Consider the following 24,146-nt stretch of genomic DNA (forward strand, 5'->3'; position numbering starts at 1 on the left):
GGGGCCGGTGGGGGGGTGGGGGCGGTGGAGTGGAAATATTGCCAAGGCTGGGGCACACCTCTCCATCTGGTCAGTTTGTGGGGTGGGTACTCTGCCAGCAGATGGGAGGATACAGGGAAACAGCACACAAGTCTAAGGGGGGTGCCCAAGGGGGTTATTTTCATCATATATTTATTACATAAATATATAGTAAAATAGACGAGCAACAATTACCATAAAAATATCTTTCTTTAAAATCCTGACCCAAAACACAACGGGGTGAAAAATCGCACGTAACAGACATACTGATTGTCAACGTGGGGCAGGAGTAGGAGCCCCCCAAGTCACCCCTACCGGTCTCCCCACCCCTCCCTGGGGAAGGGGACCTACCTCCTTCCCTGTTTCTGGCCATTACCCCCCTCCCCCCACCCCAGCACCAGCTTCTCATACATTCAGTAGCGCCTCCAGGGAAGTGCCCCCTCCCCCCACCCAAGAGTTCCTGGGGCAGGAATTACTGTCCCCCTTATGGACGGTGTCTGTGTCACACGCCCTGCCCTCTCCCAGCCCTGTAGACCCGCCACCAGGGGAAGGGGTAGGGGCTCCTCCACCCCCACCCTCCCCAAGGCTGAGCAGGGAGGAGGCTGGATGAGGTATGTGTGTTCTGAGTGATGGGGGGGATACTGAGATGGAGAGGTGGGTGGTGGGCACGGGGGAGTGGTCATGGCTCTGGCACCCCCTTGTCCTGGCCTGGCCCATTCCCAGCAGTCCCTCCTCCCACCAATACTGCACCTGCTGCCCCGCCCCGCCTGCCCTAGTGCCCTGGGCCAATACTGGGGGAGGCATGCTGAGCACCCACATCAAGGCCATCCCCCTCATTAGCACCAATGGCCCCCAGGAGAGGGCCCTGTCCCCCACTTCCAAAGCAGGGACTGGGACAGCTGCCTCTCTAGAGCAGGTGCGTGGCGCTCCTGAGTCCCCTGGCTCCTGCCCCACCACGTGTACTTGCTCACACATTCACGCAGAGAAACGCACACATACGCCCCACATCACCTAGAGTGAGGGGGGAGGGGTCAGAGATGGGGGAGGAGTAGGGGATCACAGCTCATATGATTGGGGGTGGGGAGGGATTCCCAAGTGCCGGGAAGAGGCCAAGCCCCTTCAAGGCCTTTTCTCCACCATGTCCATGGCTGAGAATGGGGATGGGGGTGCAGGGTGGAGGTGGGGATGGAAGGATGGGGGAGACAGCAGACAGGTCAGGAATTCCACTGGGCCCCTAGGGGTGGTGTACCCCCAGAGGAGGGTACGAGAGGGCTAACTCATGGGACTGGAGTAATACAGGAATCAGTACCCCAGGAGAGAGAGAGGATAGAGACAGACAAAGACAGCAGGGGCAGCCCACGAGCCCAAGGGCAGGGCAGGCACATGCACAGGTGACAGCAGATACCCTTCCAGGCCCTCCACCCCCGTCAGAACACCTGGACAGCAGGGGCAGGACACGCCCTGATGGGCAGCATAGCATTGCCTTCCCGTGTGTGTGTGTGTGTGTGTGTGTGTGTGTGTCTCTGTGTGTGTGTGTAGGGGGCTGTGGCAGGCTGAGGGTCAGGGTGGGGTGGCAGGTTCCCCACTGCTTAAGACATTTTTGCCCCAATAGTGCAAAGCGCAGGAAGCCCTGGCACCCTCCCCCCTGCCCCTGCCCCATTCCCCATGGCTTCCGGGGGCATCTGTGTCCACCCATCCATCCCTGCCGACATGCAGCCCTGAGCCCAGGGCCCTCTGGTCTGCTCTGTCCCTCCCCGCCCTCCTCCCCCAACCCATGGGAGGGCTACCTCCTCCCTCCCTCTCTCCCCTGTGGAGTGGGCAGTGGGCAATCGCCAAAAGGAAGAGGAGGAGAGCAGCTCACCCAAGTGCAGACCAACAGAGCACTCCTCCCCAGGAGGGTGGGAGGTGGCTCAAGCCAAAGTCCCTGAATTAGAGAAAAGAAGAGGGGAAAGGGGTCCTAGGGGCAGAGGGGCGGCTGGCCTAAAGAGCTTCAAAGAAAAAAGGAGGAGCACCAACCGCCCCCTCCCCTGGGGCCCCAACTAAGTGCCATTTGTCTAGGCACCCCCATTCTGGTGCCTGCCTGCCCAGAGTCTGGGTTAGTGCATTGAGTGGGAGTGGGGAAGAAAGAGGGCAGAGGTTAGAGAGAGCCCAGAAGACAGATGGGGACAGGGTCCTAAGGGGGTGGAGGCTCTGGGAGAAGCTCACGCACACGGCCCCCCACCGCCCCCCCAGGGCAGCAGCATCTGGATTGTAGCTAATACTGCAGGTATGAGGAGGGCAGGAGGGGGAGCCACAGTTTTTCCTGTGTGGGTGCCAAGGTGTGGAAGGGGTTGGGGGACAGGGAGAGGCCCCTGGGACTGGGCACTTGAAAAGGGGGCTGTGTGGGCAGCAGGGCAGGCTGGTGAGGGGCCGGCTGGCATCCAGCGTGAGAGGTAGATGGAACTCAGCGGGCACGAGTGGTAGAGAGCAGAGGGGGCACTGGGCAGGGGGTGCCAAAGGGGCACAGAGGGAGGGGCAAGGCAAGGAGGGATGGCCAGGACCCTGTTGTGTTAACTCACAGCTCTGATCGGCAGCCCTACCCTCGGGGACCTGGTATGGGGGGCAGTTCTCTCTGATTTGGGGGGAGGAGGGGCAGCTCTCAAAGTGCTTAGGGGTGGGAAGGGGCCAGCCTTGGTTAATAACTTAATATCATCTCTCTCTCTCTCTATCAGTCGCTCACTCTTTTTTTTTTCTTTTTCTCTCTGTCTAGTTTTTCTTCATTTATCTTCTCCCCTTGCCTGGTTTCCAAAGTGCAGTTAGAATGACTAATTTTTAACCTCCAGTGGGGGAGGAGCCAAGCCAAGCCTTTCTTTGCACCCAGGAGTCTGGGGAAGCAGAGAGGCCCTTAGCCTGGAGGGGGAACCTCGGTCAAGGAACTGGGCAGGGGGGTGGGGGGCTCTCTCTTGTATGTGTGTGTAGGGGCTGAGTAGAGGGCATCTTCCCCCACCCCACATTCCTCCATCCCCTACGGTCAAGATGGCTTGTCCCCTCTTAGTTCTCCCTCCCTTCCCCTACCTTCTTAGAGGACGGGGTCCTGGGAACTGTAGGACACGGTCCCCCAGCCTCCCACACTGTCCTTTTCATAGCAAGTTCGTGTGTTTGCCCTGTCCCAGGGCTGGAGGTTCTGAGGAGGGACGGGCAGTGCGGGGGTTGGGGGGGTGTGTGGGAGCTGAATCTATCCGAGGATGAGAGGAAGGAGAGAAGAGGGGTGGGGGGCCTCCCTCAGCCCCCAGCTCTGCCCCTTCTCTCCAGGCTCCTCCCCACCAGCTCCGCACACCCTCTGGCCGCCTGAGGCTTTAGACTTCCTGATCCTCAAAGACCTCCAGGAAGAGTGGGGGGAACAGTTCGGTGGGGCACTCGACTTTCATGTGGAGGAAGCGGCTGGCGTGGCAGGCCCCGATCATGCGGAGGTCAGTCACCTTCATCAGCAGCTTGGGCCAGAAGTGCGGAATGTTGTGTTTGCGGTGGTTGACGTAGTGCTCGAACGCCAGCAGGTACGCCTCCTGACTCTTCTCGATCTTGTCCACACACAGCAGGCCCGAGCGGTCTGCAGGGGAGGAGGCGGCGCGTGAGGGTGAGTGAACGCAGGGAGGCAGAGGCAGCGGGGCTCCGGCGGGGGAAAGCGAGGGGAACACAGCGCAGTGCAGGCACAGGAGCAAGGGCAGGGCTGAGGAGGAGGCTGGGGTGCTGGGGGTTTGGAGAGGTAAAGGGACTGAGAGGGTGAAGAGCGGGGGAAACCTGGAGACAGGCACGACTGGGGGGGGTCAAAGAGAAGGTTTGGTGGGAAGAGGGGAAGAGGGGCAGAGAGAGGGGACGGAGGACAGAGGAGGGACGGGGGACAGAAGCTACCTGGCAGGTAGGGGAACAAAGGCAAATGTGGGCAACAGAGAGCAGATGGGGGGTGCTGAGAGAAAGAATGGGGTGAAGATGGGACAAGGAGCAGAGGGGGCATGGGGACGCAACAGATGGGCCTGGACATCAGAACCAAGGAGGGGATGGGTGACAGAGCAGGGGTTAGGGGGCAGAGAATGGGCCTGATGACAGAGGTAAGCATGGAGGACAGAGAAAGACTGTAGGATTCAAGGAAAAGGACAGTGATAGGCCCAGGGCCCAGCCGAGCTCTGGGCCCCTGGAAGCTTCCGAGCCCTCCCAGCCAGAAGGCAGGTACCTGTTGACATTAGCAGCACAGCCTGCAGCAGAGCCACTTCCGTATCATCCAGGTTAAAGGCAGAGAGTGACTTGCCCAGTTCAAAGATGGCGTCGGAGACCACGCCCAGGCCGCCATTCTTGAGCTGCTCCCGCTTGACGGCCATCTCCCCGCTCAGCGTCAGGGTGTCGCTCTCGGGGTCATAGCGGACAGCCGCCCGCAGGGACATGATCTCCATGCAGCACCCCTTCAGGAGGATGATCTGGTCTTCGCAAGGCAGCTGTAGAGCGGCAGGGCCACAGGAACACTCAGCATGCCCCCCACCTCCAGCATCTCTTGTGGAGTGTCCTCTGGGAGCTGTGAGGTCACTACTGGCCTCAGCCAGGACGGTGTACTCTGAACAGCTAACCCTGCTCTGGGCCACGGGCATGACCCATGTCATTAAACCTCACAATTATGCCTCTGAGTTAGCTCCCGTCATTATCTCCAGCCCCACTGCAGAAGGGGAACGTGAGGTGTGCAGTTAGGTAGCATGGCCAAGGTCACACAGCCCGTAGGAGAGCTGGGGTCCAGAGTTAGCGCTCTTTGAAATGAGAGCATTCAAGCTGCTAGAGCCAGAGTGGCTATGTAGGGGTGGGGTGGGGAGAAGGGCAGGGAGGGGTTGGGGAGACTGGACACTTGGAACCTCTTAGTTCCTTAGGCATTGTTTGGGTGTGTGTGTGTGTGTGTGTGTGTGCGTGCGCGCGTGTGTGTTTTCGATGTGTGTTCACTGTGTGTTGACCAGGAATTGTTCCCTGTCCAGGGAACCTCAGATGAGCACGTGCTGACACCGGGGGAGCCAGGGAGCAGCCGCAGGTTCCCCTCCAGTGTGGCACCAAGCCTCTTCCCATCTGCCACTCACCTCGGAGAACATGGGCAGTTTTTTGGCAAAGTCCACCACACGGGTGATGGCCGGGGTGATGATCTTCGTAAACTCGCTGAAGGCCTCTAGGTCCACCTTGTCTCCATCCGGCATGGAGACGATGGGTGACTGGCCGATGTCATCCGGCTGAAGGATGAGACAGGGGTCAGCTGGGGCTGCAGCCCCCTTTCAACCTCTCACTGAGGCTCCCTGCCCACCAGGGGGAGCTCCAAGGCAGGTTGGGGAAGTGGGGCTTCCAGTACCCGGGACAGCTGTGTCCTGGGCCTAAGGCTTCTCCTTCACCTTGGGGCAGAGAACAGATCAGAGCCAGAGCTCCAAGCTGGCTAATAATAACAATGACCATAACAGTAGTAGAAGTAATATCATAATAATAGAAGCTATGGCTATTGAATATTTAATAGCTAGGCACAAGGCAACTTGTTTTATATATCTCATTTAACCTTACGAGGAGGATGTTCTACTTATCACTGTTTGACAGATGAGGAAACTGAGGCATAGGGCAGCTAAGTAATAAGCCCAATGTCACATGACTAGTAAGTGATAGAACCAGGATCAGAACCCAGGCAGTCGGACTCCTGACCATTATATACACACATGTGCTTGGTCAGAGCCTGTGCTCTTGCCAGTCTACTGGCACACTCCCCCAGGAAGCAGACACCAGTTCTCTGCCTTCACTTGCCATATACAACCAACCATCCATCTCTACCCCAGCTGACCATTCACTTAGCACTCAGTTTTGCCTAACACAATGCCTGGCACCCATCAGGTGCCCCCAAGTGCTGTTACATAACTGTCCTCACCCTCTCCTCCCAGTCACTATGGGCAGGAAAAAGAAGAGAGATGGCCCCTGCTCTCTGGAAATTCAATGAGGAAGGCCTGGTCCTGTACTCCTGGAGCCCCCAGTCAGATGGAACAGGCAGCAACCCACACACACAGGAGCATGATTCAGGATTGCCAAGTTGCAGAGAGCATTATCTTCAGATCGGATTAAACTGAGAAGGCTTCCTGAAGGAGGCAAGGCTCTGAGCTCGCTCTGCCTCCCCGGCACTTGACTGCCGCCCTCCCTGAGGCCCCTCTCTCCTTACCAGGAATTTCCGCCTTTGCTTCCAGTGGCTGCCCTGGGCATTCGTGCTGCGATGGGCCTCTGTGGCAACATGGATCAGGTCCCACTCTTCGGGAGTGGGCTCTGGTCGCTGCTGCAGGGAGCGGATCATCTCCTCCTTCCGTCGCCGCTCCCGGTTCTGCTCGATCAGCTTGCGCTTGGCCACCCGCTTAGAGTCATCTAGAACCACTGTCAACGGCAAAGAGACATGATGCCCTTTGCATGGCACCCTCCAAGGCCTGCTCCGAAACTACTCTTCCCAATGTACAAGTTGGGAGACTGAAGGCCGGAAAGGTTAAGTGACTTCCCAAATCACCTAGATGTTGGGGGGCACAACTTGTTGTGCCCCTCAACTTCTGGATCAGGATAATCAACTGGGATTGTCAACTCCAAATTGAGCTGATCTGGATGACTATCACGTCCTGGGCTAAAGGGTGACGACAGCAGTGGTTACTAGAAGACTCTGCTACCCCCGAGCCCTAGCAGATCCAAGTTGCCTTCTCTCACCCAAAAGCCGGGTGGCTTCTCTTACAGTCAACAACACTGTGCTAGGCTGGGGTACTCAGGACTTCTTTCTGCCCAACAACTCTAAGGCCCTGGTGTGCAGAAGGGCAGGTGGGCACTGGGACCCACGTGTAGGGCTCATACAGGGATCTTCTGTTTCCTCTTCCCCCGGGGGGTTAAGGGCAGCAGGGACTAAATTCCACCATCAGCCTGACCCGGATTGTCACTCTGCCTTTCTAGGTGTGGGCCCTGAAGATCCCCCGGCAGGAAACAGTCAGATCCGAACTCTCCCACCTGCAGCCACCTGGCTCAACCTGGCCCCCCCATCCCCTTACAGTCCATGGCCATGCCCACGGCGATGCACTTCTTGAAGCGACACAGCTGGCACTGGTTGCGGGTGATCTTGTCGATGACACAGCAGCTGTCATATTTGCAGGAGTAGGTGGGATGGAGGTTCTTCTGGATTGTGCGGCGAAAGAAACCCTGGGGGGAGGGAGAGGGAGCATGGAGTGATCGGGACCTCCCCTTCTCTGACCGACCACGCAGTTCACTGGGGTGTGGGGGGTGAGTGAGGGAAGCTGGCCTCCTCCTGACAGCAGCAAGTCCAGGATTCCTTGGCTGGGCCAAAGGACCTTAGAAATATGTGCCCTCAGCTCTTAGGCTGCGGAGGGGCAGGGGTGCATGGGTGGTGGTGGGGGCAGGGGTAAGATGAGGACCACAGTACAGAGTCATGAGCCTGGGATGGTGTCATGTGGCTGGACGCCTGAAGGAAGAGCAGCTCTGGAAGTCCAACGGATACCTCATTTTCCATCTTGCTAAACAATTCGGAAAATAAAACTCCTCCTCCCTGAAACCGTCCTTATACATGTTGTCTGCTGCTCACACAGGTGGAATTCTTGAAATAGGGGGTATAAAAAAATTTCAGGAAAAGGCATTGTGTATGGATACTAGGAGCTTTAAGAGAAACTGTTTAAGTCTAGACTTTGGGTTTCATCTTTGCTTTAAAGGAAAAACCTCAAGAATCAAGATGGCAGGGGTGCCTGGGTGGCTCAGTGGGTTAAAGCCTCTGCCTTCAGCTCAGGTCATGATCCCAGGGTCCTGGGATCAAGCCCTGCATTGGGCTCTCTGCTCAGCAGGGAGCCTGCTTCTCCCTCTCTCTCTGCCTGCCTCTCTGCCTCCTTGTGATCTCTGTCAAATAAATAAATAAAATCTTAAAAAAAAAAAAAAGCAAGAGGGCAGGAACAATACCAAGAGCTAATATGTACAGACCACTCACTGTGGGGCACATATAAGCCTCTCTCTCTCTCTCTCTCTCTCTTTTTTTTTTTTGGTGCATCATCACATTCGATGCTGTGTCAGCCCCTTGAGGTAGGAACCCATTTTGACACTAGGAATCTGAAGTTTGGAGAGATTAAGCGATCCGCCCAAAGGGGCAGGAGAGATAGAATGACCCGAGTGAGGTACGGGCCAAAGGTCCGAGCTCACTGATTCTGCAGGGCATTGAAATCATCTAATGCATTTACGAAAAATCCAACTCCTGGGTCTCACTCTAGACCTGCAGCATCAGACTCTGGGGGGCGGGGCATTTCTGTCTTTCTGGGCTGCTCCTCTGGAACTCAGCTGTTGTGGAGAGTGAGGGTCCTTGCTCTATGTTACACCTGCTTGAATTGCCTCCAGGAATCCTGCTGTGGGACCCTAAATACCTGGGGCTCTTGTTGAGGTTGATACTGAGAGAGAGAGGAACTTGAAGCCTTAACATATTTTTAAATACTTTTGTTTCTTGGAATGTCTTACATTTTCACGAGGTGATGATCCTGGAAAACCCTCACAGGTTAAGATGAACAAAGTGAGACCTAATTAAGGCTCCCCACGCCCATGACCTTGTCCCGTCTGCCCAGGGGCAGCTGGGCATCCTCTCCTGCTCTGGGCCCCACCATGCCCCCCTCAAGCACTGGTTCTCCCTCTTCTAGGTGCAGGGGAAGCAACTGGGAACCTGTTTCAAGGCAGAGTCCACAAAGGCTTCACCACGAAAAGTTCTGAATGAGTACGGTGGGAACAGGGCCCAAGGCTCAGCACTGAACTAGCACTACCAGTGGCCCCTGAACCACATTTTGAAATTTCTAGCATTTCTAGCATGTCTTTCTCTGGTAGGCTGTGAGCAGCTGGAAGGTAGAGTGCGTACTACATCCCTTATACCTGATTCACCAAATGGATGGACAATAGCTGGGGTCTACTGAGAGCTTCTGACGTGCCTGGCACTGTTCTAAATACTCTATATGAATTAGCTCATTTAATTCTCCCAACAGCTCTCTGAAGTAGGTAGCAGGATTATCCCCATTTTATAGATGAAGAAACTGAAGCCCGGAGAAATTAGGTATCTTATGTATGAGTGGCAGAGCAGAGACTGTGAATGAACAAATGGATGAAAGAGAGCAATGGGGGTGCAACAGGTGGGCTTCAGGTGACATGTTTAGAGGGCTGTCCTTGCTGGGTGTGGAGGGCCTTAAGGCGGGTGAGATGGGGGCTTAGGTGGTGGGGGAGGGGCAGGAGCTGGCTGGTCCATACCTTGCAGCCCTCACAAGTGATGCAGCGGTAGTGATAACCGGTTGCCTTGTCCCCACACACGACACACTGCTCGTCTTTGTCCAGGTAACTAGGGATATACCCTGGGAGGGAGGAAGGGAGGCAGGCAGGCAGGCATGGCTTGGGCCCCCAGCAGAGAGGCTTCTACACTTTCTTCATCCCCCAGCTTTTCCTTCCTGGCCCATCCCCTAGCCCAGCCTCCTGGACGGGGTTTTGTGTCCAGGTAGAATCCTGGAGACAAATCAGAGGTCACCTTGTCCATCCCCTTCCCTAAGAACATAGAGAATCCCAGTTCTTCCAACTGCCCATTCAAGGATTTTCTCTTGCTGCATCTGAGGGGCGGGGAATGTAGGAGAAGGAGAAGCACAGGTCAGCAGCTCATCTCAGGGGAATACAGTTCCTTGGCCCTTTAGCCCAGACCCTGATCTGGGGGCATGGGGCAGTGCTACCTCAGGCAAGGGGGTTAGCGGAGAAGGGAAGAGGCCCTTCTTGACCTAATCCATCTTCAAAGGCTGGAGCATGCCCTTATCACCCCTCTCACCTCCAGGCAAGTCCATCCCAAACCCTCTAGGAGGTTCTCCCCAAGGGACACAGGAGCTGCTGGTCCACGCCCAGGACCCAAAAGGTCCCAGGGCTGTTTTGATGGGATTGAGGGCAGGGAAAGAGGGAACACACAGCCAGGCTCACCTGACATGCTGGTTTTCAGGGAACATTGGCCGTTCTTTCTTTTTCGCTTTCCATCTGGTGACCTGGCACTGGATGGGGGCAAAGTGGGCAGAATCACAGAGCAGTCTTCGGGCAGCCCCCTTCTCATCCAATAGGTTTACATAATCCCCCAAGCCCGACTCCCTCCATCTTGTGTCCTCATCCTACCTCTACCCCTAGGTCAGCTGACAACACTGACGAGGGTCTAGCTATCTACAAGCTTTGGGGAGAGAGATAAAGGGCTTGGCTGGGACACAGGCATGTTCTAGGGTCCAAATGCACACACACACACGCATGCATTTGAGAACCTTAAACACCCACAATCTACAAGAAATCCACATGGTTAAGCCTTCAATACATGACACTTAATGCAAAAAGAATCTTCAGGACATGCTTAGAGCTATAGAACCTTTAGAGTACACACAAATACCTAAAATAAGACCAGTGCACGTGAATAACCACACAGCCTTCAAAATAAACCTAAGCAGAAGAAATAAACACCAGAATCTACGTATCCATGAAACTCTCAGGGCATTCTCAAGTGCATTATATGACCTCTAGATATACAATCCCCTGGACAGACTCCTACCAATACCACCCCTCCCCCCAGGAAACATGTTGCCTGATTTCCTGGTCATGAATAACCACAGTGATTGAAAACATATAGTGCTGAGCCACTAGAGCCTGGAACCTGGAATATGAGAGTAAGAAGACACTTCCAGCGTCACCCTGTTCGTGGCCTCCATTTAGCAGAGCAAGAAACCGGAGGTCCACCTGCACCTGGTGAGGCTGCACCTTGGCGTCAGAGCCAGGACAAGCCCTCTGAGCCCCTCCATGCAAGGTGTTAGCACCCCTCAGCCACTGCACATATATGTCACCAGCTTCTGCCCATACGTGTTACATAACCTCAGCACACACAGGTTACATAAGCCTCTACATGCGTGCACGGATTGTATAACCTCCCACACCCACCCTGCGTGTGCCATGTTGCAGGGCTCCGCCCCCTGGAGCCTGATGCAGCTCCCAACACACTGACACAGTGACCTTGGCCAGGGTCACAGTCCCGGACAAGTCTGCGCTGTGGGACCCCTGGGGATTACCCCTGTCTGATTTCTACAACCACTGGAGACTCAGATCTCCCTCCTCCCACCAGCAGGAGTGGGTATGGGAGAACTCCAAGCCGGCTAGCCGCCCCCCCCCCCCCCCCCCCCCCCCCCCCGCCACCTCCCGTTGAGCTGGCGGTTTTCAGCAGTGACGACTCACAGCCTCTGGGTGCAGTTCCAGGGAGTGCCACAAGGTGGCGCAGGGACTTGGGGGAGGGGAGGATGATGGGGGAGGGCATGAAGCTCTGGGGGACCAGGAACCTGCATTCCTGCTTCTCTCTGAATTAAAAGCAGACTCGCCCAGACTCACAGAAGTCTGGGCAGGAAGGATACAGAAGGCTGCAAGTGAAAGCCATGCAGTGACAGGCCAGATCTTTTTCAGAGCCCCCCTGGGTTTGGGGAGGGCTTTGAGGAGGGATACCTAGGGTGCCCTACCCAAGTGCCAGCTTCATCCACTTCCTCCATCCCTCTGGGGACCTAGACTTGAGCCCCAAGGCTTTGCCTAGCTGAGCCTCTGACCTCTTGGCTCAAGATCTGGTCTCCAAGGCAACAACCACACTCCTCCCTGGAGCACCCCCACCCCCACCCTCTCCCTGGCCATAGGCACAGGCTGTACCCAGCTCTTGGGACTTCATGCCAACTGGGACAGAGCTCTGTGCCACTTGGGCCCGAAGGGGGAAGCAGAGACCCTCCGGGCTCCTCAAGAGCCACGCAGCTCCCAGGTAATGCATCCCTAGTTGTATGAGCAGGGCTGAGTCCTCCTCCACGTGTGAGTAAACCCTTCAGAGCTGGCATTCACTTCCACTTCCTGGGAGGAGCGCCACGGCAGTGCCCGCTCTTGCTCATGAACAAGGAAGAGCTTGTGGGGCTCCCAAAAGGTTCCGAATATAAGCATGGGCTGGGACCAACAGTCACGGGTGCGTGTGCCCTAAATGTCATGTCCCAGGCACCATAGCTTCTGGGCCACACACTGGTCTGGTAGGCAGAGGGGGAAAACGGCAAGACTGCCTGCCTTCCACATGCTCAGGTGAGGGGGGCTGAGGGACGCTGGGAGGGCATGCCAGGTTTCCCAGCACTGTCAAGAGATGAGCCACGTGCCTGCAGCCTGTAATTGGTCTTTGTCACCTCCCCCACTCCGAAACGGACATCTCTCAATCCAAGTGCCTAATTCTCTGTCACATGTGGCCATGACCTCATCTCCTGGGCAAAGGTAGGCGGCAGGCTTGCTGGTTTCATGCCCATCCCTCCAGAGGTGCTCAAAAGGCCCGAGCTCAGCTCTCATTTGCCCAGCCAGGTGATGAGCCAAGTGATGAGCACGTCATGCCCAGGAATTGGCACAACCTGGCTGCGGGACCCATTACCTGTTCTCCTCTGGGTCTGACCCACACTCCACCTTGCTTGGCTTCTGTTCCATTCACTTCAATTCCATCCAGGATGCCCTCCAGCACGCCAAGAGACTGGGGTGGGCACAACGGCCCCCCCGGCACACCCACAGGCCACCCACCCCCTGCCACCCAGGTCCTAGGGCACAGCACCCATGGTGCCCGCCTCAGCACTTGGCCTTTCACACCATGCCCTGTGCCCCAAGGGGGGCGGGCGGTGAGAGCAGCCAGGGAGTGGCAGGTGGTAGGACTGAGGGCAAGCTGGGTCCGAGGCGGGACTCGGGGAGGGGGGTTGTCTTGGACTGGGAGAGTAGCTTTAGAGTCTTGTCCCGTCCAGAAGTCCCTGCAAAGACAGGAGAGAGGTGGGGATAAGGCAGCGCCGTGGTGGGAGTGCATAGACAGGATTCCTTTGGTGGCAATAGTCTGGGTTCTTGGGAGCTTCTAACAAGATGGTGGCGGGCATGGAGGGCAAGCATGGAGAGGGGGTTAGCACAACCCGTCAGATCAACAGGTGTAGCAGGCAAGACTGGAGCCCCCGAACTGGAAAGGTCTGGAGGAAAAGAATGAGGAAATCATGTACCAGGTCATGAATGTCAAGACTGACATTCAGTCAAGGGTCTGGCCCTTGATTCCATTAATCGTTGGCTGTTGTTACTAGCCCTCTAGCAGAGTTTTTGTAAGACGTATTGTATTATAGGGCAAGAGGGGACCCAAGATGAGCAGTTTCCAGCACACACGTGAGGGGTACCTGAGAAGGAAGGGTGGGGCATGGGGGCGGAACGCAGGGCTCCAGAATGCCCACCTGAGTGCCTTCACTGGAGACAGGTGCTAGAAACAGTGGGGAGCCAGGCTACCCCCTGCTGCTGACCAGATTATGACTCCCTCCCCCCGCCGGGGTGGAGGGGGTACTCCAGAACTTCCTGTATAAGGTCCCCGAGCACAGTTCCCAGTCTGAGGGCCAGACTTCCCCGTTGGTTTGGCTGGGCTGCCACCCACCGGGACAGCAAGGGAAAGGGAAAAGGAAACTACCATGCCACCTGAATGAATAACTGAAGCAGGCATCAGAACCCCAGAGATGAAGATCCAGGCTCCGACAGCTGGATCACTCATTTCCATTCACACAGCTAGCAAGCTGGTGGCTCAGGGAGTAGACCCTCATGGCCTGTTTCGGAGGCCAGCCTTGGACCCTCCCTGCGGTCCAGGATAGTGTCAGCCCGGGTCTCCCCTCCTCCCCGCTGTCCCTCTGACCACAGGCTATAGACCAGAGGCGGACGGTTGGCACACACTGGCAGGTGTGGGCCTGGGAGAGGGGGACAAAGGGTGATGTTCCCCACACACAGCCTCCATCACGTGGCTGCTGTACCAGAGACCTCGCCCCTGGGCCCCCTGCCCCACCCCCAGGAACTGATAAGGAGCCAGGGTGGGAGCGGAGACAGAGATAAGTCAGGTCTTTGGGCAGGGCAGGGCGACAGGACAGGGCCTCTGCATCCAGGCGAGCCCCCACCACGAGGAACCTGGCGGGAGTGCAGGAAGGTGGCCCGTGGTGCCCCTGCTACCCCCTTAGACCAGGACTGGGCACTGGGGGCTGGACAAGAGACTGGGGTTGGTGGGGGGGCAATGAGCGGGAAGCCTTAGGCCAGGGAGCCGTCAAGAAAGTAGGTCAAGTTTTTCTTGGCTTGTGAAGAAATTCCTGTTATAAATTTATAATGGCGTAGCCAGCCCTAAGGGGTGGAGGTAGGGGGAGGAGAGGGAGTGGGTGGGGATGCCCAGGGCCTGGGCACTAGGGCCTGCCGCTCTTAGCCAGGGCACTGAGGGGTAGGGGCCAGGGAAGTCATGGGGGTTGGGCTGGACAATCGAGGGCTATTTTCTGTTGCCTCTGTTTCCATGTCTATGTGCACCCAGAGAGGCTTCCTTTGGTCCGTCTGTCTGTATCTGAATGTCTCTGTCTCTCTGGGTCTGGGTGTCTCCCTGTCTCCCCCCAGAGGCTGTGCCTCGGTGCTTGGCACACCCTGGCCGCGGTGCTGCCCCCGCCTGTCTCCTGCCCACCTGGCACACTGCCACCACTTGTTTACAGAAGCTGGAAAAATCCACTCGCCAGCCGGAGGCCCAAGTGCCCCCAGGGATGGGAGGAGGCGAGCACAGGAGTGGGCATGCTAAGAGAGGGGCAGCCCTGGGGAGTGGGCCCTGGGGGCAGGCAAAGAGGGCCAGGGTACATGGGCACCGGTATGAGCCACTGGGGGCCGGGCCAGGCAGGGCACACCAGCAGCACCCACATGGCAGGGCAGCTCCCGCCCCAGGGCCATCGCCCTAGAGGACCCCCTCCTCCTGCACCCTGCCACTGCCAGTTGCTACAGGGCACACCTGGGGGAGCGCCAACCTAAGCCACCATGTTTATTTTCCCTTCCCCCTCCCCGGCCCGGCCTTAACTCCAAATGTGTCTGGGCACTGCCAAGGGCTTGCACATGCCTGCTGGGGGGAGGGGCGCGCTCCCTCTCTGCCCCACCTCTGTGCCCAGCTGAATGGCGCCCCGGTGCCCGTGGGTGCAACCAGGCTCCCCTGACCCCTGGCAATGAGAAAAGGAGCCAGGTGCTGCCCTCATGCTCGGGGCACCCTCACGTGGCACCAAGCAAGAGCTTGGAGACCCCTGGGGACCCTTGGTCTCTAGGGCCATACCTGAGCCTCTGAGGCCACACAGAGCAAGTGGAAGGCCCAGCACCCAGGAAGGTGTAGATCCTGTGAGCCTATGTTAGGGGTGGGCAGGAGAAGGGCAGTGGGGGAGGGGGAAGGTGAGGTAGGGATGCCCACCCCACAGAGCAGCCTTTCTGCCCACTTTCTGGAGTCCAGCTTACTTCCTCAAGCTCCCTCCTGGTGCATGCCGGCAGGGGTGCAGGCTCAGCCTGAAGGAGGAGAGGTGGAGCTCCGGGGTTCAGAGACTAGACTGGACAGCGGGATGGCAAGACCCACCTGTCGGGTGGGCTGGCCACCCACTCCCTCTTTGTCAGATAAGAGCTGTTGGGTGACAGTATGGGCAAGGTGCCCACAGAGGGAGAAGCATTTCATTAAGCTTAAGTGCTTCTGCGACTGGGCGGGGGGGAGGACACAGACAAGAAGCCAATGCGGCATCCGTGGGCATTATGCCAGGTTCCCACTGCTGGACTGCCCCACTCCGCTGTCCTGCGGGCCCAAGGGGACTTTCGGCCCTCAGAATCTAGCCCCCAATTCTACACACACTACTCTGAGTGTCTGCTCTTGGCTTTTGGCCCCATCTGTCTGGGGCCCCTGGACTTTGTCCTTAATGCTCTGAAGAAAGCCCAGCCCTCCTCCTTGCCAACCACAGAGGAAACGACATACACTTATAGAGGGGGCCCGAAAAAAGTGGAGGAAGAGGAGGAGGAGGAGAGGGGCAAAAGGGATGGTGGAGGAAGAGGGGGAGAAAGATGAGGAGGGGCAAGAACAAAGAGATGGGCAGGGATGGGGGGGTAGAGCTGAGATGACAATGAAGTAGAGGAAAAGGCAGCCAGGAGATGGGGGATGGGGGACAGAAGGGGTGAGGTAGGGAGGAGAGACAAATGAAGGAGAGGGGAGACAAAGAGAGAAAGGTAACAAAGAAAGATGGGTGGGGGGTGCTTCACGCCCCGCCTAAGTCCCACCCCATGGAGGCTGGGGGAGGGGGAGCAGAAATGGTTTCCACGGTGACAGCTGGTTCTTGGTGGCCTGGCATGTGGGCTATTAATAGTGCTGTGGGTAGGTTCACGCCTCCCTTTCCCCTTCCCCTTTGCTTGATGCTAGGGTGTTGGGGGGGAATATTCCCCCCCACACCCCATTAACCTGGCTATAACGCCCTGGCTCCACACCACGGGCAACAACAAGGGTGATGATGGGGGGCCCGGGTGTACACTGTAGCCCAAATACACACAGGGGCACACACATGCAAACAGGCATCTGTGTGCACACTGGCACCGGGGCCCACGTGTACTCCCACGGGTGACCGCAAACACCAACAGCCCCTGGGAGCCTGATGAGAGTGAAGGCTACAGCACAACACCGGCCTCAAGGGGTAGGTCCCCTGCTCTGGGCCAGGACCTCCTTCTCCTTTCCCAGGTCACCCCATTCTATTCTCAGGTAGGGACTGAGTAGGCCGGCCCCACCCAACTCACTGTTATCCTGGTGCCAGGAAAGAAGGGAGTGAAGGCGGGAAGGAAGGTACTATTTGGCAGGTATGAGATGGCAGAGGAATACACAGACGCAGCACCAGCTTGGCAAGCAGGAGGGAGAAGAGGGAGGCAGCACTGCTTGGTGGGCTCTCATAGGGCTCCCAGTGAGATGGGATTCTGGAGCTTAAGGGCAGTGACCCTTAGGTCTGATCTCCTGGCTCACCAAGGGGCCTTGGAGGCTAGAGGATGGGAGATGGGGGTGGGGGATATGACATGGGGGCGAATGGTTACTTAAACAAAAGATCCTCTCCCCCCAAAGAATATAACAGGAAACTCTCCCCTGCAGATCAGACAGAAAGACATAAACAGCAGCCTTGACTTGGGCCAGATGCCCAGTATTAACATCAAAGACTGGAAAGACTGTGCATCCCACCCCCCCCCCAACCCCATAACCTTAACCACCTGCTGCTCTCCTCTCCCTCTTCCCATCCCAAGACAGCTCCAATCACCATCAAGGTGGGTGTCCAGGTCCAAAGGTCAGCTCTATCCCCCAAGCCCACACCCACGCTCAAGAGCTCAGCCCCTTCCCTGCCAACCCACAGAACTTCTTGCCTCTGCCCCAGTTCCCCTCAGGAACGGAAGGAGGAGATCCAAGTAGCCAAGAAGACAGCTAGGAGCACCCCCAAGCTGGGCATGGCCCATTTTCCCCACCCTCCCCCCAGCAGCCAGCCAGGGGCAGGGTAATCGGAGCTGGGAGCTAGGGCAGCTGAACGCTGGAGGCATGAATGTCACGGGGCCAAGGCACTCGTTGCAGATGGCACCATGGGCACAGGGCTTGGGGTCCTCCCTTCCCTGCTCCCTCCTTCCCAGGAGACCAGAGAAAGGAGCTGTCTGCAAGCCCTGGGGAGCATCGCGGAGGAGGAAAGGGAATGGTAGAGGCAAAAAGAAAGGCAGGGATGTTTCTCCCAGGCACCCCAGGGACGCGGGAGTTAGCCCCCACCCAAGCCGAACTGGCAGAGGCAGAGAGAGGGGGCGGGGAGAGGGAGAGAGAGGGAGGGAGAGAGAGAGGGAGAAGAGGGAGGGAGTGGGAGGGAGGAAGGGAGAGGGGGAGAGAGACAGCGCTCGAGTGCTAGAGAAGAGGGAGAGGGGGAGGGAGGGAATGGGGAGAGAGAGATTGAAAATTCTGTGTGTGTGTGAGAGAGAGAGAGAGAGAGAGCGCGCGCGCGAGTACGTGTGCGCGCGAAAGAGACAGCAGGCGAGGGCGAGAGAGCGCGAGGAAGCGCGCGCGCGCTCGAGCAAGTAAATGCAGCTGAGTCTCCGGCACACACACGGACACGTGCAGACACACACACTCACCCCGCATGCGCAGAGCCGCTGGCTCCCGGTGCCAGGTTCCAGCAGATATTCAGAGCCCTCCCCAGCCCACACATGCATAAAACACGCACACATGGATGCGCGCACAACACACCCACTCGCTGATGTGTACAAAAATGCCGATAGCCACCAATAGCCGATAGCCTCGCTCCGCGTTCCCTATCCCCCGCCCACGCGCCTGGGTAAAAGAGAAAATGAAACAGCTCAGAAACAGACTGGGAGTCAAGATCTTGTCTCTTCCTTAGAAGAGGAAGACAGGAGGAAGAAGGGGAGGTGGGCTGGGGCTGTTCTTTGCCACTGCTGAGGGTGAGGCTGTGCCTTTGCCCATAACCTTTAACCCCAGCCCCTAGTCCCCAGACTAAGGGCTCATCCTCAAAGCAGGGGAGCAACCATAGCATTTCCTGGGCACCAGAAAGTTCCATCTTGCTTTCCTTGTCTACCCAGAGGGCTTCTGACCCCTCCCTCTGGACCACCTCATACAAGGAAGTCCCCTTTGTTACCCCAACCCTGGCCTGCCAGGGAGAAGAGCAGACAACTCTGAATGCCTGAAAATCATATTGCAACCCCCGCCTCCCCGCCCCAAGCATCAGCACACACCAGCCCCAGACGCCTCTGAGAGAGATGGGGAACAGTCTCTGGTTCCAGGGGGATATGTGAATCCCCACCCTGGAGCATGCTAGGCCCTGGAAGAACAGGAGGATCCACAGGCATTGCTTATCAAGCCTGGCTGCAACCCGGATTGAACACACGTGTCAGGCCACATCATGTTATTTACTCTCAACTCAGAGTGAGGTGGGCATCACTGTCTCCAGATGAGGAAAACCCAGGCCAAAATCAGCAACCAATGAATGGCAAAAACCCAGTCTCTAGCTTCACTATAGGCATGCTTGCCTCCTACCCCAAGAGGCACAATTCCCCTTTGCAACCGTGAGAACTCAAGTTAAGACTAGCTTCCCACTCCCGAGGCTCCCCGGTGGCCCACCACAGGCCATCCCTCCACTGTCCTTGCTGCACCTTGAAGGGGAGGGGCCGAAGAAAAGGGATTTGGGGGAGAGAGGAGTCTTACCACCAGACTCACAGGGTTAGAGAGGCAACCCAGGAGAGACCCTGGCCCTCAAGGTGCCACACCCACCCATTGGTCCTTACTCAGTGCCCTCACACCACCACTCCCCCTCAGTGCAAGGATGGGGAATTTGTTATCTATCGGCCACGACTAGTGACTGACTGATGGTGGGCGTCTGGGATGCTGGGTCCCTGGCAGACAGGTAGGGTGCTGTACTCTACAGGGCAAGAGGCAGGAGGGTTTCAGGTTGCAAAAACTTGTAGGGAGAGGGATGTGACAGGAAGCGTGAGGAGGCTGGAGATTAGGGACCCACTGTCTTCCCCAAACCCCATCCCATTCCTGGGACATCTGGCTATCCAATTCTCCGCCCAGCTTCTCCAAGAAATCCAGAGGACCCCAGACCCACAGGCTTCCTCTGTGTAACAGCTTACACATTCGGTGCTTCTTATGCAGGAAGCACTTGTAAAAGCAATTTATATATTCTAACTCCTCTAATCCTCAAAAAACTGAATGAGATATTCTCATCCTCAATTTATTGATAAGGCAAGGGAAAGGTTAAATCGATTGCCCAGTGTTATACAAGCAGCAAGTGGCAGAGCTGGGATTCAAACCCAGGCACTACAGCTCAAAAAAAAAAAAAAAAAAAAAAAAATTACCTCTCTTAACTATGAGAGTGTATTATCTGCTAAAAGAATCATACCTTGTTCTTTGACCCAGCTATGTCTCCCCTGTGATTGAGCCCCAACTTCCCCTCTATAGCAGCCTATGTATTATCTAGGGTAGAATCAGTACCAAATGCCTCCTCATCCAAACAAGTCATGGCTAGCGGGGAGCATGAGAAACGCTGGATGCCCCCCTGGGCTCTGGGCCCCCTACCCCCACTATCCCCTGCTCAAATTCCCACTGTGGGCTGGAGCCTACACTCAGGAGAGAGGGCCTCACTCAGCCTCCCACATAATCTGGGCAGCTGTACCTCTAGAACCCAGCTCTGGAGGCTTGGGCAGAGGGCACAGCTGTTGGGCATCTCTGAGGTGGACCTCAGCTGCCAGGGGTGTGGAGAAAGGCCATTGTGAGTCCTGCCGCTGACCCTGCTCAGTGGCGCTCTGCCAACTCCCGCTACTGCCCATGGGGGCGACTATTTTCCAGTGGGTCAGCGTGGTGGGGTGGCTCCTTGCGGGCTTGCTTAGGAGCTAGCTGGCTGTAGCCCGCAGACCCAGGGCCCGCAGACCCAGGGCTTCTACCCAGCAGGTTTGCCACCCCAAGAGGTCAGCATGAGTGGTCGCCTGACCGCGCCCCCCCCCCCCGCCCCGTCCCTTTCCCCCCACCGTTCTCGGCCCTCAAAACTTGCTGCTGCAGCTGAGCGGATGTCCTGAGCAGCCAGCTGAGCCCCCCACCCCTCCCACCCCAACCTTTTGTTGACCCCAGAGGCAGGGCAGGCAGACCAAGGGGCGGGGTGTGAGTATTAACAACTGGAAAAGTATGAAGCTCATTACTGCCAGTTCCCAGCTCTGAGAAAGGAGGCTGTGGCAGAGACTGGAGACAAGAGCAGGGGTAGACAGGGGCAGCGGCCCCGGGGGAGAGTTCCAGACTGTCAGAGAAACGAGGAGAGAGACAATCAGACACAGCAAGACAGAGCAAAAGGGAGACAGTGTTAGAGAGAAATTCCAAGTCAAAAATACACATCACTCACCCAGACACTCACCAGCATACGGCCTCCTAAGGAAGGCGTCCAAGTTTAGACAGGAGGGCAGAGGTGGGAAAAGGGGCCAGACTCAGGGTGGGAGGCAGGAACTACTCTAGCAGGGGGCAAGTCAATGGCCCCCCGGGAAAGGCTCAAACGACCCTGGCAGAAGCACCTAGATCCCGCATTTGCTTTCAAGGTGGCTAGAGGGGCCCCTCCCCAACTCCCCACCCCCACCACCCAGCAGCTAGGATAATCTCAGCTGCTGGAAGCCACTGGACATTGCTTCAGCCCCATGACTCGGCCCTCTGGAACCCCCCTGCCCCTGCTTTCTTTGCTCTTGTTTCTCTGTCCCTCCAAAAAAAAAAAAAAAGAAGAAGAAGAAGAAGAAAGAAAAAGAAGGCTGAGCCTAGAGGAAGACAGGAGGAAGCTTGAGAAAAAAAAATCTACAACTGTGTGTGCATCTAGGGGTGCGCCTGACTGTACAGCCACAGTATGCACATCTGGGGATGTCTGGACACAGCTCTTGGCGTAGACCTGTGACTGCATGAACCTGAGCCTTGTGAATGCCTTCTGTACCTGAGTCCCTGGGACCATGTGCACATGAGTACACCTGTGTCTGGAGTTCACAGTCAATCAGTTAACATTTACAGGGCACTTCCTGTGCTAGGCTCTGGGTGGGATCCAGAGCTCTTGGAGTGATTCTCCCAGGTCTCAAGGAGCTCACCATCAAGGAGGGGGGCGGGGGATGACAAGCCGATAGAGCCTGAGAGACGGAGAATATTATCATGAATGCATGTTTTGCACCACTATGCAGGAAAGTCTTTTCACGGAGATGAATTTGATTTTCCTCAGAGTAGAGATTTTGTTGTACACAGAACCTTGGAGATCCACAGTATGAGTCCAGGAAAATACTTGTTGCTAAGTTGTGTATACATGTGTTGATGTGTAACTGCGTTTGCATTTGACTGACAGTCACTGTCAAGGCAGGCGATGATGCCTGTGTGACTGGGCTCATGCTAGCACGTGTGTGCCTGTGAGTGACAGGGTCTTTTGTAATGTGCGACTGTGTGCAATTGCTCTGTGTTCATGCATGCGTTCGATAGTGACTTTTTCTGTGTGGGTGACAGTGACTCCTCCTTGCCCGTGTGTGACAGCATCTCCGTGTGACCCTGTGCGTGGGTATGTGCATGGATTGGTCTCCTCGCACTTGGTCTCCCGTGGGTGTGTCCCACCCCTTTGAGCTCCCCGGTGCAGCGGCAGCCTGCTTCTTCCCTTGTCCCCATGTGGGTGTGTCCAGCAGCTCCTGTCCTTGAGTCTGCCTGGGTGTCCCTGGGTGTGCATGGATGTGGCTGTATGTGTTGGAATATCTCTGTCTGCATGTCACATTTGCTTCCCCTCCCTCATTGGGGACAACAGCCCCCTTCATATCTTCCCCTTCCTGGGGCCAGAGCCAGCATTGAGGGGCAGGCTCCTATCCCACCAGCTTTCCTTCTGCGACCTCCACCCCTGTAAATGGTGGCCCTCTCCATTGGCCTTATCATCCCTGCCCCCCGCCGCAGGCCTTTCTTTCACACCGGACAAGGGAGGGCCCCAGGCACTGAAGGGGCACCAGAGACACGTTGCAAAGGGAGGGAAACAAGGGGGGGCACTCCACACAGGTCCCTTCCTCCCTCTCTTCCCCAACCGCACCAGCTTGCAACTCTCTGGATCATCTAGGGACCCTCACATACACTCCCCGCTACACACACACACACACACTCCCTCCCCTCCAAACCGCGTTTTTTGCAATTAGGAGTGTTGCAACCAGAGAGCCATGCTCAATTGGGGAGGCGGGTGGAATGGTGGGGGGAGACGTCCCTCTCCCCCGGCCAGTGCAAGCCCACCCCCCACCCCACTCATACAACCCTCCGCAGCTGGAGGCGGCTTTGCAAAGGCCACTCGGCCTCGGCCTCAGCCTCGGAGGCTAGGGGTGGGGGGTGGGGGGGGCAGGCCTCCGGCGCACCGTAAACAAACCGCGGCGGGCGGGGGAGCTCCGGCGGCCGGCAGCGGGGCCGGGCCCGGGAGTGCGCAGCAGACGGGCCGGACAGAGGCCGGGCGGGCCCTCGAGGGGGAGGCCCGGACGCCATCTCTGCCGGCGAACCCCGGGGCCCACCGACCTCCTAGCAACACCTCCCTTCCCCAGGGCGTAAGTTGCGAGCTCCCGGACTGTGACAGGGTGACCGGGGAGCCGGGGAAAGCCGAGGCTGGCAGCGGGTACCCCCGGGCGCCCCCCAGCCCGCCAGGGAGCTGGACCTAGAGCCCCACGGCTTTGCATAATCAATCGCGATGCATTTGCATATTAATGCCCCCTCGCTCCCTCCCCCTTACCTCGGCGTGGCGCGCTGGACAGGGCTGGGCAGCGACGCGGGGTCTCAGCGCCCCGTGCCGGGGGCGTCCATGGGGGGCCGGTGGGGCCCGGGCCGCCCGCCTCCAGCGCCCGGGTGTGAGTGCGAGTGAGCGCGGGGGGGGCGGGGGGCGAGTGTGGCGGCCCCGCGGCTCCTCCGGCAGAGGCGGCGGCCGCTCTTGGCTCCTCCCTCCCCCGCCCCGCTCCGGCTGGGGCTCGGGCTCGGCGCGCCCGGCCGGCTCGCGGCTGCTCCCTGCAGGCCGCCTCGCCGCCGCCGCCGGCGGCCCCCGCCCCCCGCCCCCCGCCCCCCGCCGCGCCCCGGGACCCCTGCCAGCCGCCCGGCCGCCCCTCGGCCGCCGCTGCCCCCGCCCCGCTTGCGCTCGCCCGCCCCACTCCAGGCGCCGCCGGCAGGAGGGGTGCTCGGTGACATATTTTAAAAAGATAGCTTTGGCTTGCTGGAAGAATTGGAGGTTTTGGGGTTTGCACCATGGGGATGGAGAAGGGAGTATCAACGGGCCGTCTGCGCCTTATAAGCCGGCGAGAAAGTCTAAATGCCAAACCCTAAGGAGCTTTAGCATTTGTTTCTGAGTTAGGGGCCCTTCTTCGCCAGTAACTCACTGTGTGACCTTGAACAAATCACCACCGCTCTCGGGGACAGAGCTTCCTCAACCTTAAAACGTGAGGGTTGGGCAAGTGACCTCTGGGGTCCTTTTTACCTCAATCATCCCACGTTCTTAATCCCGCTGGAAGGTTTTACTCCCCTTACCTCCCTTCCCCTCTCATTTCTAACATTATTACCTGATCCACTGCCTCCTCTTTCAAATGTCACCCTCTTCCAATGTAGGCTTTCTAGTCACTCTCATCAGTTATTTCCTCAACAATCTGGTCCCTTTGGAGAGCTGGGGAGGGGTCAAAGCTTGCTCCTACCTCCTCACCTCTCACTTTGCAGTGGTGATATTTCCTCCTGTGTTTGCCCCCACCAA

General features: G+C 57.5%; 2 protein-coding genes across 2 annotated transcripts in view; one reads left to right on the forward strand and one right to left on the reverse strand.

Moving 5' to 3' along the window:
* Nucleotides 1–133: 133 nt before the first annotated feature.
* THRA (thyroid hormone receptor alpha) lies at nt 134–23,262 on the reverse strand. The gene is made up of 9 exons (XM_044248057.1): nt 23,148–23,262; nt 12,485–12,848; nt 10,003–10,070; nt 9,298–9,398; nt 7,068–7,215; nt 6,212–6,417; nt 5,106–5,252; nt 4,226–4,484; nt 134–3,604 (listed from the first exon to the last, which is right to left on the reverse strand). The coding sequence occupies exons 2-9, from the start codon at nt 12,535–12,537 to the stop codon at nt 3,354–3,356; spliced, it is 1,233 nt and encodes a 410-aa protein (XP_044103992.1). The 5' UTR covers nt 12,538–12,848; nt 23,148–23,262; the 3' UTR covers nt 134–3,353.
* Nucleotides 22,893–24,146, forward strand: part of MED24 (mediator complex subunit 24) — a 33,371-nt gene continuing 32,117 nt past the window's right edge. The window contains exon 1 of the mRNA XM_044248053.1: nt 22,893–22,965. The gene's annotated coding sequence lies outside the window, so the exon portion shown is untranslated. The remainder of the gene's footprint in view (nt 22,966–24,146) is intronic.

Source organism: Neovison vison, chromosome 5, assembly GCF_020171115.1.
Source record: "Neovison vison isolate M4711 chromosome 5, ASM_NN_V1, whole genome shotgun sequence".
Classification (NCBI taxonomy): domain Eukaryota; kingdom Metazoa; phylum Chordata; class Mammalia; order Carnivora; family Mustelidae; genus Neogale; species Neogale vison.

Coding starts and splice junctions, on each gene's coding strand:
- THRA (XM_044248057.1), bottom strand. CDS start 12,537: ATGGAACAGAAGCCAAGCAAGGTGGAGTGTGGGTCAGACCCAGAGGAG. Junction 6,418..7,067: donor CGTGGGCATGGCCATGGACT/GTAAGGGGATGG, acceptor TGCCGTTGACAG/TGGTTCTAGATGACTCTAAG. Junction 5,253..6,211: donor AGCAAAGGCGGAAATTCCTG/GTAAGGAGAGAG, acceptor CTCATCCTTCAG/CCGGATGACATCGGCCAGTC.